Source organism: Dermacentor variabilis, chromosome 1 (genome assembly GCF_050947875.1).
Source record: "Dermacentor variabilis isolate Ectoservices chromosome 1, ASM5094787v1, whole genome shotgun sequence".
NCBI classification, from domain to species: Eukaryota; Metazoa; Arthropoda; class Arachnida; order Ixodida; family Ixodidae; genus Dermacentor; species Dermacentor variabilis.
In genome coordinates, this window is record NC_134568.1 from 196780533 (window position 1) to 196796366 (window position 15834).

A 15834-nucleotide genomic window follows, 5' to 3' on the forward strand; every position below is an offset into this window, starting at 1 on the left:
TTCCGAGTTCCCTGAGTTTTCCAGGTTTTCCCTGAGTGCCTTCGCAAAATTCCCTGAGTGATGGAGAACTATGTTTTATGTCAAGACGGGCTGAAACCATTATTTGCGGATACTGTCACTCTCTAGTAAGCATATGAAAAAAATTTTTGAAAAGAACGACTTAATCCAATCTGAATACTAAGGAGTAGCGTTTTTGTTATTCAAAAAGCGAATAAAGGGAGGGGTTAGTAAAATGCACAGCAAATGAAATGTCTTTAAATATATGCAAATCGAGTCGGACATTCTCAAATACGAATAAAAAGGAGGTACATACAGAAGCAAATATTTTCAAATATGAGCTATTTCTATCAACTTATAGCAAGCTCAGTGGTATGAGGCCCGAACTTTGTCACAATTGGGACATTCTCTCAACAGCTCGTAAGTCAACCTCAACTACCCTGACATATACTCTCAGCCCGCCCACAACACCTTATTGTTGTGTTTCACTGTTTTAAAGAGTTTATATTAGTTTGGATCAGCATCAGCCAACACTTTGCTTTTTGAGCTCAAGCTCCTTCAAAATGGCGGCAGCGCGCTTCTTTTCCCGTTCATTCCCGTTTCCCGTTCAATGCGTAGGTACTTTGTTTTTGTCTTCCTTCCGCCACTCGTTTGTCCCTCGGACCATTTGAAGCATCTTCTTGGTCAGTTGCACAGTTCACGTCCGATTTTTTTAACTCCCTAGAGGCTACGAAAACATCCGAAAAATCGGCCAGTTGGAAAAAAGAAATGGTTGTCATTTACTGCCCTTAAGGGCTCGAACCGCCACAGGCACATTCAAAAACGCTCTGAAGGCCTGTCGGTACACGTATTAGGCATATAGGTGCTCGTACTGTGGCAGGAAATGCAGGGTGCATGCGTGCATAATTAAGGAATACATACTGTGTCCCGTGGCAATAGCCCCTTTCCACGCTTATGCTTCACTGCAATACTTTTGCGTATGCTTCACCAAGTAACATTTCTGTATGGCGGCACAGTTGACTTTCGGGAACCGGCATTACGTAACGCACCGTGCTTTCCAAGCTTCTGAGCCAATCGCGAGGACCACAACGGCGGAACCCGTGCAATTGCTGACAGTAGCGAATACTTTCAATAAAAAAAGCAGGGCACCCAACGGCAAGAAGCTTCACAGCAAATGCCGAACCAGCTAGGCCTAGCGTTTCCGCAGTGGTGGCTACGGCTGCAGCGGATCTGCATGCGAGAGCGCCGCTTCGAGGCGGCAAGGTAATCGAAATGGCAGCGGTGGTGGCTTTGGTTAATGCCGTTTCGCACCTGCTGTCACGGCAAAACTTCCAGAAAATCGGACGGTAAAGAGTTCTTGCGTCCGAAATTTCAGCCGTTCTGATACATTGACGCTAAGGGGTACGTGGTGGCGCCGCATGGCCGTCCAAATTATCGGGAATCCGGAAAGTCGGTCGTTGACAGAACACTGTCAAGTCCTCCAGCCGACGACAGGGTGTCAAAGATGATTCATTACGATTCCTGTCTGTTACTCACGCCAGTAGTACCGCGACTTTCGACCCTTTCAATAAAATTACAGCTAATTTTCCCTGATAGAGGCACAAATTCCCTGAGTTTTCCCTGAGTTTCTCCAGACTACTCAAAATCCCTGAGAATTCCCGGTTTTCCCGGTTGGTAGACACCCTGAAATTGTATGTAATGGGATAGTATTAACGAGGTTCTGCTGTACAATAATTCTATATGTCTGGGTTTAATATGTATCCGGGGTCAACTGTAATGCCATCATATGTCAAGACTAATTACACCTTTAAAGGTGCCAATAGCTCGCATACTATATAAATGCCAAGCTAAAGATGCACTTCATAAACAAGCAATGTTTTCGCTCAGCCTAAAATGTGAATTTAAGATTTAGAATTGGCTAAATCTGCAAGCATAGGTCGACATACTCACCAATGAGCACACTAATTTATACTCACTTCACACTTATTTTAGACGTGGGATAGAGTGTCAGCAAGTGACAAAAGGTGTGACTGAATGTAGATATGAAGAGAATGAGTGTGCGAGTGAGTATGGAGAGGAGCGACTGTCAGCTAGTGCGAGTGGATGTTAGTACAAATTAGAGTAAGTGCCGAGGAGTGTGAAGAACATGAATATGAGCCTAGGCGGGTGCCTGTAAGCGTGAATGAGAGTATGAATGCGAGCGAGTGGCGGTGAGTATAGTATACATGTTTGGGTAGGAGTGCGAGCGAGCACTAGTAAGAGTGAGCAAATAGCCTGAAAACATTTGTGCATGTGTACAAGCGAATATCCTCTTACCGTGCCGACCTTTGTCTAAGTCAAGTACATGCACTAAGCCTGAAACAGTTTAAAACTAAATTCAGGGTGTCTACCAAGTTTACATTTCCAAATTCCCAGAGTTTTTCAGCTTTTTCCCGAGTACCTTTGCAAAATTCCCTGAGTGATGCAGAACTATGTTTTATGTCATGGCGGGCTGAAACCATATTGCCCGATGCTGTCACTCTCTAGTAAGCATTGAAAAAAATTTTTTTTAATAAAAACAACTTAATCTAATCTGAATACTAAGAAGTAGTGTTTATGTTATTCAAAAAGTGAATAGAAGGGAGGGGTTAGTAAAATGCACAGCAAATAAAGTGTCTTCGAAAAAAATGCAAATCGAGTAGGACATTCTCAAATATGAAAAAGGAGATGCATACAGAAGCAAATATTTTCGAACATGAGCTATTTCTATCAAATGATAGCAAGCTCAGTGGTATGAGGCCCAAACTGTCACATTTGAGATTCTTTCTCAACAGCTTGTAAGTCAACCTCAACTGCCCTGACATATTCTCAGCTCGCGCACGACGCCTCAGGGTTGTGTTTCACTGCTTTAAAGAGTTTATTTTGGTTTGGATGAGGGACACCTGCATCTCGGCATCAGCTAACGCTCTTTTGAGCTCAAGCTCCTTCAATACAGCGGCAGCACGCTTCCTTCCCTGCTCATTCCTCAATGCATAGGTCCTTTCTGTTCTTGTCCTCCTTCCGCCACTTGTTCGCCCCATGGACCATTCGAAGCAACTTCTTGGTCAGTTGCACAGTCCACGTCCAATTTTTCGAAGTCCTTAGGGGCCACGAAAACGTCCGAAAAATCGGCCAGTTGGAAAACAATCAATGCACGTAATTTACTGCCCTTAAGGGCTCAAACCGCCACAAGCACATTCGAAAACGCTCTGAAGGCCTGTCGGTACACATATTAGGCATATCGGTGCTCGTACTGTGAAAGGAAATACTGGGTGAACACGTGTATAATTAAGGAATACATACTGTGTCCCATGGCAATAGCCCCTTCCCAAGCTTATGCTTCACTGCAATATTTTTGTGTATGCTACAAGTAACATTTCTGAACAGAGGTGAAGCTGACTTTCGGGAACCGGCATTATGCAACGCACCATGCTTTCTAAGCTTCTAAGCCAATCGCGAGGACCACAAAAGTGGAGTCCGTGCCATTGCTGACCAGCAACGAATTCTTTCAATAAAAAACACGGCACCCAACAGCAAGAAGCTTCATGGCAAACGTCAAAGCAGCTAGGCCTAGCGTTGCCGCAGTGGTGGCTACGGCTGCCAGCGGATCTGCGTGCGAGAGTGCCGGTTCGAGGCGGCGAGGTAATCAAAATGGCAGCAGTGGTGGCTTTGATTAATGCCGTTTCGGACCTGCGGTCACGGCAAAACGTTCGGAAAATGAGACGGCGAAGAGTTCTTGCATCCTAAATTTCAGATGTTCTAATACACTGACTCTATGGGGTACGTGGTGGTGCCGCGAAGCCGTCCAAATTATCGGGAATCCGGAAAGTCTGTCGTTGACTGTACACTGGCAACTCCTCTAGCCGATGACAGGGCATCAGACAATTTATTACGATTCCTGTCTGTTACTCGAGGCAGCATTACTGCGACTTTCGACCCTTTCAATAAAATAACAGCTAATTTTCCCTGATAGAGGCACCAATTCCCCGAGTTTTCTCTGAGTTCTTCCAGACTACTCAAAATCCCTGAGAATTCCCGGTTGGTAGACACCCTAATATTGCCTAATATGCAGTAAGAGTGCAAGATCCTCTGTAGGAAAAGGAAGTGAACAAGGCCCACGTCCTAAGCTGCCTAATGCCATTTTCCTGTTTTAAATAGGCTACATTTGGCAACAGCCCAGTTGCACAGCACAAGATTTAATTAGTTCCGACTGGTTAGCATGATAAACTTGTACCACATAAGGCCACTTTATCGAACTAAAGGTTAGCTTTGTATTGAACCAAACAATCAACATAATACAAATGCCAGTTCCAAGATTTTCAAATATAATCCAAGATAATGCAATGCCCCAGTGTCCCTTCAGGGGGATGACACTGGCATTGAAACCATTTTCGTTTTATTACTGTTAATGGAACTTGACATTCCTGCTAATATTGTGGCACCTGTTTGAAATAACAGTATAGTAATTAGTTTTGGTGAAGGTCAATTAGTTCCAAGATTAGTTCCCCTGTTTGAGGCCATATAAAGAACCACAAAAATTGACTTCTAAGGCAAGGTTAGGTAGCCTAAGGAGTAAGGAGTGAAATTTTGAAGCATCTTTTCATTAACGCTTTCACAGCCCACTAAATTTAAGCCTTCAATATGTGGCAGAAAATGTAGCAAATGAGTGGGGAAAAAGAATCTCATTATTTTATTCTATAAGAGCTTAGGCTACCCAACCATCCCTTAGAAATATTATTTATGGCATCTTTTTCTGTGGCCTCAAACAATGGAATTGAAATGTTAAATATATAAAAAATTTACTGGCCTACACCAAAATTACATATCTGAAATCGGAGAAAAGTTCGATTAATATTGCTTAAAATAAAAGTTAATAGTAGATGTCCCCCTTAAATGTACTGATAATACCGTCCTGCACAACAGCAACCTGCCAATTCTGCACTCACCGAACTTCTTGAGGAAAATCCATACCCAGAGGGTGCAACCCAAAAGCAAGCACACATTCCCCAAAATGGGCTTCCACTCATTTCGAGATGCATTCATTTCAGCATAGGTCTGGAAAAAGCTGTATCGATACACTAAGGAAAAAAAAAAATAGAGCAGACAGTAAGCACAACATCCATCGCTTCAGAAATTACTCCAAGCACACCACCAGTTTGCTACTTTGCATTAAATATAATTAAAAAATGGCATTCAAGTTTTAAACCCTCAAACACCTGCATTTCCCCCCCAAGGGTAGCTAAGCAAAATTGCCAGGGTTTTTTCCTACTCTTGACTTAGATGACTGTTTTATGCTCTCAATAGTAATAAAATGTGACCAGGAATGCTCCAGTGTCAGACCACACAAATGTTAAGAAAGCATCTTACTACATATACGTAGGTAGGCTTTTTCCTGACAAGCCTAGCTACATAAGTACATTTATGTAGGCTCACAATGAACCATAAAGATAGCCTCGATTGGCTAAATTCGTAATCACATTAACTGGATAAAAGATATTCCCAGCATTACTTGGACAAGCAAAGTGACAAACAGTGCATGAATTAGCAAAACCGAAAGTGAAATACTTATGCAACTTATCTCTCACATTTACCTCTCCAAAAAATTACAAAAGATGTTTTAAATATTCCCTCTAATTTTTTAAATTACAACTGTGATGATGACTATATTTTGTACAATTTACATGTGAATGGAAATGTGTCAGACTGACTCACATGCTTTCTTCTCCTCCAGGCTGAGATTTTTCCAATCACCCTTCTCCTTCTCACGCAATTTTTCAATCTCTGGAGAGGGCTCCTTGTAACGGATGGCGGGCATAGGGAAGTCAGGGTTGTCAAGGTAGCTATACTCGCCGTTCATGCCAAAGCCAACCACTTCTCGCTTGCCAATAAGGGCACGGCCATGGTATGCAGCTGCTGGTTGGGCCCGTGCTACTATGGGTGCCAACTTGGCTGCACGTTCACTGATCTGCAGCAGTCTGTTCGCCATGCTGAAAGCAAATTAAACCCCCATCTGTTAATCTCATAAAGACTTGGCACCACTAAAGCCAGCAAGCAAGTCACCCACATGCTAACAGCCTGTAACAACAAATCAGAATGCCCAGGAAAAGAGGCACTCTAGAAGCAAAAAGCACTAACATGATGAAAAGTCACGTCATTTACTGCAACAGGGTGGTACTGCAGGCTAAACGTCAGCAAAGATTACAAAAAGCAGGTTACCATGCTGGCCGCACATTGCACTGAGACAAATAAGACTAACATCACATACAATGTGCCATAGAAGCAGTACAGTTTAGTGCAAGCTACAAGGTATTCCGCATAATAGACATACACACAAGCGCGCGCACGCACACACACAAACACACACACACACACACACACACACACAAACACACATAGCATATATCCTTTTCTTCTATGCTTGATGCACAAGGTTATGACAAAGAAAACTCAATAGCAATTGCATGTATGTAGGTTCTGCACAACACCTTGCACCTTGAAATGGCCACTGATGCTCTATGAAAGTCAACCATACAAAAGTCAGATGTTCACTCTAGGGCTGAATTACTAACTTACATGCCCACTGATATTCTATATAGGTAGAGCCAAAGTATCTGTAATACATTAAAACCATACATTTGACTAAATTGGATTATCTTCTTCAAAGTATTAAAAATTTACAAGTCGGGGGTTTTCTGTGCGAAAACCACAATTTGAATATGAGGCACACTGTGGTGAGGGACTCCAGATTAATTTTGACCACTTAGGGTTCTTTGACGTGCAGCCAATGCACGGTACCACACGCGTTTTTGCCTTTTGTCCCTACCAAAATACAGCTGGGATTCGGTCCCATGCCCTCGGGCTTAGTACCTAAAAAGTGTTCTAGTTGTGTGTGAATACAGCAGTGTCAGAAAAGCTAACGACTGGGAGTACTCATGCAAACCATTTCCTCTTAGGTCCTTCCAGTGTACCCGACATTACCCTATAAATCATAACCATGAGCAGAAATATTTTCCCCTTTGGCATCATTTTGAGCAATAGGATATCACTAGGGACTAAGCCTGGCCATCATACCAATGTTTTAGCTCCTATATTGACCAATGAAATTAAGTATTTTCACTATGCTGTGCAAACTGCATGTACAGTTGCACTTAATAAACCTTCTGTCCTGAGGAGATGGCTCACACTTTGTTGCAATCAGTTCCCAAGTTCATCAGCCAGATCTTGGCAACAATCTTATGACCCAACAAATGAGGGGCTCCACATTTGTTACAAGTCATAAAACAAGATATTAAACATCTTGAAATGCATAACATTGTCAGGACATGTTCACAAAAATGATGTGGAGAAACGCAGCTACCCCCTCTAGCAATAACTTCTACATTGCCATTTCTGACACTTAAGTGCCTATTTGGGAGGCCTAGCAGCAAACCAATCTATATGAAGACAGGAAATCATCTTTCTGGAAATTTTTTTGCTCGCCGTGTTTATTGCAACATATAGAACTTAAACTCTGGGGTTTTACATGCCCAAACAACAATACAATTACGAGGCACGCCATAGTGGAGGGACAGCACAATGTTATTGCACTGCTAAGCCTGAGGTGCTTTGCAAAAGTCCCGTGGAAAAGATCAGTCTCTGGTATTTCTATAACTATGGTTGCAACTGTCCCATAAAAAATTGTGCACTTCCCTAGCTGTACCAATTAATAACAAAAACATCCAAATAACAAATATATTTATAATTGGTTTGGGTAAGGGAGCTGGGTTTTTATGTTTCAAAACCAAACGATTGCAAACTAGTCACTAAATATTCTTGTACAATTGACACTGTCACAATTACTCCCCACAGCTTTGGTGTAGAGTTCTGTTCTCTAATACAATTTTGCTTTAAAAGCCACACACCTGATTTTAAGTAATACAGTTTAAACCCGCAATAACGAAACACCGCGACAACGAAATATGTTCGTATCCCTGGCAAACGCCCATCGGATTCAATATATTTGGTACCTCTTGACAACTCGCTGTTACCTAGGTCCTTCCCGCATCAAAGAAATTTCCCGAAACGTAACCCCACAGATAACCTACTCACGCAAGGCTAGCAGGCTCCAAAATGTGCTCAAATGCGATTGCATTGCACTAAAATCGCGTAAAATACCACCATATTACACTTGCGTGGGCGCCGCCATATTATTGCAATAGCAATTATATGCACACGCCAAGCGAATTTCTGCCGTCGCCATGATGTTCCGTAGTCCAAACACGATAACACTGTCGACGCGCGCGGTACACTGTATATGCGAGTGAAAGGTTGCGAGGGTCAGCCACCGATCGCAACTCAATCAGGCGCGCGCAAGGCACGGGGGCGATGGAGGAGAGGGGGGGGGGTCTACGGCTGCTGCTTACGGTGTGGCCACCTATCTTGAAAGCGATCTGCGCTGTGGACGTGCACGCCTGCGCGGGCCTCATTTTCAAAGCATACGCCGAGTGCCGGTAGTGTTGTATGCACTGTGCTTTTGACGTTTGCGTTGAAGCGACAGCCAACACGACGGTCAATTCTCTCGCTGCTGCTGCCGCGTTTCCTCACTGCAGCGTTTTGACAGCGAGTTTCCGCGGTCATCGAACGCAATGTGTTCATGTTTACCTGCGCGCGCACGACACCGTGCTTGTTAATTTTGTTAGTAAGCGAATGCTTACAACTTTATACGGCCGATAAAACTAATATACTAAGTGTCGTACGACTATCTACTAATTTGCTCTCACGATCAATGCTTCGCCTTTCCGGCGAAACTGCCATTTTTTGTTTACAAGAACAACCAGGGGCGGGAAGCGATCGTGTGCGCTGGAAACGTCATGGCCGTCATCTTGTTGATCGCCCGTTTGAAGCGACACGCATGTTGCTACCGGCATGTCACGACAGTTTTTGCACTCCTAGTGAACTGCGTAATGTGCGCATCAGTGAGAAAAATGTGGCGAAAACAAGGAAATCCCCGTCCCAGCGACGTGGAATTATGGGGCTTGAGAAGGCGGTCGCAGCATGGAGTGCCACGCATCGGGCCGTGATTGAGCGATCGTCCGGGAATACGCAGCCCTTGCTTCAAGAACGCTGGTTTCAGTGCCACCCGACAGGTATCGCGTGCGGATTCGGCGCCGGACGTAGATTTGCGCTAAGGAGGCGTAATCTCGATCAAATGTCTTCGGGTATACCAGATACGATCACTTTCGCGCTCGCCTAGGTGCGACAGTGTGCACTGGAGAAATGCCGCTGCATTAGGGTTGGTAATATCGATGAACGATTAATCAATTAAAAGTATCCCGCACAACGATTAATCTTCATCGATGTCCACGTTTCATTTAATGGACTAATCGATTAGACAGGTTCGATTGATCGCCTTTTAGAGTGACACGAAAAGTTTGAAATCGTGGTAGAGCGACTGTGGTGCCGAGCCAAGCGCGTGCCCCTTCTTCCCCTACACCGCATACGCCGCCTGAAGCCGGAGGCTTGAAATGTCCTCGCAATCGAAGCCAGTCGTTGACCGTTGTGTCACTCCACTATAGACGTGGCACAGCATTCGCGCCGGTTTGGAGCATGTATGACATAGCGATGGAGTTTATGTCGATTTCAGCTAATATCTAGCTTCCGAGCGTGTATTCTTGCATGCTGGTTGTGTGGTCACTCAAAGAAGGTGTCGGTTTCACCCAAACATTGCAGCCAATTTACATTCCCTCGCTCTGTAGAAAAGAGCATGTGGCTTAAAATCCTACACCAGTAATTTTCTTTTCCCCTCTGCATTTTGCAATTTCTTGCATATTTCTTGTGTATTACTTGTTTAAGCGTACTGCAGAAGGATTCACTAGTTTCATGAATCTTGTTTCATTCTACTCAAGTACCATTGTATAACACATATTGTTCACCTTTTTAAAGGCCACTAGCACCAATTCTACCTAGTCATTAACAAATTAGATTATTCTTTATGAAACATTATACCCTTGTATTTCTAACTTGGTTCCACCTATCAAACATTAAAAGTGGCCCACAAAAAAGTGGATAATTGTGTTTCAAGCTTTTTAAGTGTGCATTAAAAATTTCACTTAATCTATTAATGGATAAAAACCCTGCATCAAAAGCAATTGATCAATGAAATGTTAAAATGACTAATTGCTAATCAAACAAAAAAAAATAGCCAACCATCCCTATGCTGCATGCGTGGAGCACTGTTGCTCTGCGTCCAGTGCCGAGTTAATCAAAATCTCGCACAAATGATCGTAACTCCAAAAACAATTGACCAAGAACACTGCTCTACGGCAGTGCTGCCACTGCTGATCGATGCACGCAGCACACTTTGTATTGTAGGCAATGCGGTTCTATATCCTCAAGCAATGCTTGCCAAAGTAGACCAACGAATTTTTTACAGAAATTTCGTTCTGTGACGTATTACCTATCTGTGCTGTCTCTTTTTGCAACAATTAAATTCTCACGAAAGCAATTTTTTTGCGTTCCCTGCCGATTTCGTTATTGCGAGGTTTAACTGTACTTCGAAACTCCACAGCTCACCAGCTATGGAAAGGTAGCGTAGTCAAACCGAAATGTAACAGCCTGTTACAGCCTAGAAGTGGCTTTTAGACAAAAATAACCTATAGGCAACACATGAGTACTTTAAAGCATAACAGACAGGAACACTGAAAGCCAAAGGTCAGGTATTGTTCTCTGTGTATTGTTGCACTCTAGAGTACTCACGGATCTCAACCAGCTAGCTGCCTCACCATACTGCTGCTATAGGCTATACTTTGATTAGAAATGGCTGCACTGACACTTTCTAAAATAAATTCAGATAACCACACTGTGCAAGTGGACAATGGGCTGAACACTGAAGAAATCGAAGAAACTATCAAGGTTGGTTGTCAAAGTAACTGAACAGCTTATGCAGAGCACAGACATCAAATGGGCATGAAGTATACTGCTTATGTCTATAATGGTGTTTGATAGCAACACAAATTATTGACATGTTTTGATAGGCAAGATGACAGCATAACAGTGGCATGACCAAGCCAGCACAATGGAATCCCTAGGATGGCATGACAATAGCTGCACATCTGCAGTGTTTTTCTCCACTGAGACAAGAACCCATCCATTCACTTCAAAATCATGCAGGTCCCATGCACTGTGGGAGCCTATGCATAGCTCTGGTGAGCCAGCAAGATGAAATGGCACATCTTGACAAAAGGTGCTCAGCGCTAAATGTGCCCCGCAACCATCAACCCAGGTGGTGGAGAAACGAGTCAGCACCCCCACTGATCACGGCATCAAAACCTTCACACCACAAATATTTCGCATGACACCACATGGCTCTCCAATAGTTTGTTGGTGTTAGGCGGCAAGCATGCCTTGCAACTCAGTTGCGCAAGAGCTTGTGCCCTTTGCATCGACAGAGAAAGTCTGGCCGCCTACTATGAAAATGGGCAAGAGAGCCAAAGAAAGCTATTTGTACTACAACGTCTCAAATAAGTTCCACTCGGCTGCTGTTGCTTGGCGTGTCAGTTTAGGAGGGTTGCACAGAGGCAGCAACTCCCAGATGCAAGTGTTATGGACCCTAAAACCATACTTATAGTCATGTGGTCATTTGTCAGCATGCTGTGTTCTGCTGTGTGCAATCCAGAAAGCAGTGTTGTGGTGGTTCACAGAGAACTGACTGAGATTGGATGTAACAACCAGACTAAGTCGCCCAGCAACAAAAATGCTGTTGAAGCCAGCTTCTTTTCAACCAAGAAAGTTCTTATGAACCAATAAGAACTTATATAACAGGGCCACTCGAAGAATTCACTGCATAGAGAATGGTTCCAGAAAAGCTCAAGAGGTGTAAAACAACTTTCAATGTTAACTTTGCCGAGACTACCGCCTGTGCAGCTGTACAGTTCTCACTCAGTGACAGTACACACTTCTTGGAGCGAGTGAAGCACCCTGAACCTTGAATCAAACATGGTTCATTACAATTAAAATTTAACAGGGTGCCACATGATGGGCATATTTTTTACTAGTGACACGGCTGGTGGTAAGCCATGACAAATTATGTTGCTGAGGCAAAGTATTTGCTTTTAGTCTTTTTACATGGCAGAAACTAAGAATGCGATAAACCCAACAGCTGCTGTCATCATTACAATAAAATTTCTGCACGGAATTTTTGCTCTACTCATGAACCCAATGCACAAATCACCTTACCAATGATGTGGCAGCCATCTGTCAGCACTTGCAGTTCTTGCAGGCACTTGGTGGTTATGTAATTATGCAGCTACACCCACTTGTACACCTTTAGTTCATGTTACAAGAAAACTCCTTGCCATTCCTGATATCCGCACATGGTTACAGCCTCACTTCACACACCACATCGGCATTGTCATAGGGGAACATGCCACAATAGGCCAAATCTTTTTCAGGGTACTGGCAGCATTTTTCTGCACTACAGAGGCCATGTGCATAAGCAGTGGGAAGTATGGCACATGGTATGCAGTTACATTAAAAGGCTGGGCTAATATATTCCCTCGCTGTGGCCATCAATGTCAAGCTGTGTGCACCCATGAAACTGCAGACATAAAACATGGTAGATGCCATGAGTGCAACTAGATGATGACAAGGTGCCATCTTTCTATAATAGCAGTAGTCATTAAAAAGCACCTATTCAAGTACATTTCCAGGAATGTAAAACAACTCAGCATAACAATGGTGCCGTGAACAGTGTCGCTCTTAGGTACATTCTCGCCACACTGAAATGGCCACCATTAAGCTAATTTCAGTTGTTGCCATAGGTACAGGCACAAACAATATGACAGAAAACACATACAAAAAGTGCTCTCCTGGTTTGCATCTATGGTATTTAAAGAGACACTGAAGAGCGACACTAGATTAGCTTAGACTGGTAAATAATTTTTCCAGAACTCAATTTCCATTTCTTTGGCAGAAAAAGGTTGATTACTATCAGAAAAAATTAAGACCAAAGTTTAATTAATCATGGCACTGGTACATATTACTGGTACATTATATTACTGGTACATATTACAGATTTCAAAGTATTTTCTAATGTGTGAACCATTTATGTGCACAAGTCCTTGAAATGTCTGGTTATGCCAGAATGCAATTAAGTCTTAATGAACAATTCAGTGTGCACAAGCAGACAAAATCCACGGTATCACAGTAGGTGGTGCAGGAACTTTTAAGCAGTGTTGCCACCCATCTTTTGTTGTTGCATCTCTCTGGCTTACCAAGCCTCAATTATTTTTAATGGCCATGCCGCATGTGCAAGTGTAATTGCTTAAGTGTCTAGGTCATCGAGTTTCTTGATACCATCAGGTTTTAAGTTTCTGCTACAAGCACTTTTAATTATTTTGAACAGTGTGAAGATAGCTGCAGTGAGTGCAACTTGCTTCACAATACTAATATTACATAAAAAAGATGCACAGTATATATTTAGCAGGGCAAAAGTTAAAGAAATGATGCTGAAACATTAACTGGCATATTCTATGTCGAACTATTGCAGTTTACTACAGAAATGCATCATGTGCAAATGCTAACATTGGGAGCGAGAATGTGCATTCGATGCGTGTCTCAAATGGCATTAAAGGGACGGATAACCACCTAAAACGTGCCGCGGGATGATGGTGGAAATGAAAAGATAGATTTTTAGCGATAGAATCAAGCATGCTGTTTGCAATTTAAGTAGGAATTATAATTCAAATTGCCACAGAAAGTAACAAACAATGGTATGTGACACAAACTAGCGGAGAAACCTGAGTACTAGAGTTGGATTATCAGATTACTGAAGTCTGCTGTTATTAAGTGCACCATACTTTTGAAATCAGTATGTTACAGACTTTCGTGCTTTAGTCTATGCACAATATAAGCTAAACAAAGTCCAAGGTAACAAGCGGTGCTACCTTCACAACAAGTAGAGTGGCAAAGCCATGGCGTCCCTAATTGCGTGGTGGCACATACAAGTGCTCTTGCGCACACACAAGTCTGCGAGTGAGTACACCAAGTTATGCGGCCTCCCTGTGGATGCAAAATAGCATTGACTAATTGTGCCACAAATGGGTGCCTGTACTACACGAAAAGCACTACAGGCATATTCTAGTGCTTTCCACCAATGCCAGTGTACAAAAGCTATTGCGCTCACCTATTACTCAAGCATACAACCTTATGATCATGACTGCAGATAGCAAAATTCCATTAAAAAAATTTTCCACAGCGTTTTTCATGGTATCTCGGCAGGATCAGACACTGATTGGTACACTTTGTTGCAATAAAAAGAAAAGGACAGATACAGTCGAACCCGGATATATTGAATCTGAAGGGGATCACAATAAGTTAGATATATTGAATAATTATTGAAGCTACTACCTACTGTTACTGTGTACGTTTATTGACACAGTTTAACAGGTTGCAGTAAGCAAAAACCTGCTTTCAGATGTCAATAATAATTATACACTTCCCAATTAAGCCAAATATCGTCTGCCCCCATTCGGCCGTGCCCCCCCCCCCCCCCACCTGCCTAGGAATTAAAGTCTGACCACCCTGGCTTATCAGTGTCGTCGCCATTGCTTCTCAATAATTTCAACTAGTTCTGAACACTCAACTGGAATCAAACCATGCAAAACTTAAGGTCAGACCACACAAGCTCACTTCCGGTCACTCCTGCTAAGACGCCTTAACAGACTTCACTTTGTATTCAGCTATTGATGGCACTTTGAATTTGGATACTATTCGTCATTCAAGCTGGTGCAGGACAAAGCCTGTCAGTACCACGTAGCATGGCCAAACTAAAGCATATTTATTTATTTACATATGCTGCAGCCCAATTGGGCTATCGCAGGAGTGGGTTTGTACATTCCATTAAACAAAACATTCCTCTGCACAAATCAACTTCGACACTGTAGGATTCATGATAACCACAAAACAAAAGATACAATGAGTAATAATAGACACAGTATGAATCAAGTTAACTTTATACATAAATTCCTCTAAAGGCAGTGACCCGATTTCACCTGGTAGTAAGTTACATTTTTCTATTGTACGAGGAAAGAAGCTAAACTTAAATAGGTTAATAAGCGGTTAAAATGGTGCAAGGTTAAGTTTGTGGCTATTCCTAGTAGGTTTCTATTTATCAGGAGAAAGATAGTCGTTCTTTAAAGAGTAGCGTGGGGTGTTAATGAGATTATGAAACAATTTAAGGCACTCACGATCGCGCCGCTCGGACAGAGGTTGTAGACCTAGTGCAACAAGGCGAGATGAGGGTGAGAAGTCCAAGTCATAAAGCCGGTATATGAAACAGATTTGTTTTGAACTGATTCCAGGGTGCTAATGTCAGATACTTTATAAGGGTTCCAGATGGGGCAACCATACTCGAGAATGGGTCGGACGAGTGACTTGTATGACAGCAATTCTGTTCCACGCGGAGCTTTTCACAATGTACGAGTTAGACAGCCTATTTTCATTAGTGCTTTATTGCATGTGTATTCAATGTGCCTAGACCATGACATGTTAGATGTGAGGATGAGGCCAAGGTACTTGTATTCAGACACCTATTCAAGGGAAGAGCCATTAAACGAATAGTTAAACAGAAGTGCGCTTACTAAAAGATAAAGTGACTGTTTTTACAAAGTTTATATTCATTTGCCATTTGTCGCACCACCTGCAAAATTGTGTAAAAGAATCGTTAAGTGACAGGTGGTCAACATTCATGTTAATTACGTTATACAGCGCACAGTCGTCAGCATAAAGGCGGATTTTCGCAGACATATGATTCGGCAAATCATTGATATACAATAAGAACAA

The 15834-nt window shown here is 42.7% G+C and overlaps 1 protein-coding gene across 3 annotated transcripts in view; it reads right to left on the bottom strand.

Annotated features, from left to right (window-relative positions):
* LOC142590456 (cytochrome c oxidase subunit 4 isoform 1, mitochondrial-like) overlaps positions 1 to 15834 on the bottom strand; it is a 30667-nt gene that overhangs the window by 12727 nt on the left and 2106 nt on the right. For all 3 annotated transcript variants that reach the window (XM_075702602.1, XM_075702583.1, XM_075702593.1), the window contains exons 2-3: positions 5728 to 6002; positions 4962 to 5093 (exon numbers count right to left, since the gene is read on the bottom strand). In XM_075702602.1, coding sequence (XP_075558717.1) covers positions 4962 to 5093; positions 5728 to 6001 — 406 coding nt within the window. In that variant the 5' untranslated portion in view covers position 6002. The remainder of the gene's footprint in view (positions 1 to 4961; positions 5094 to 5727; positions 6003 to 15834) is intronic.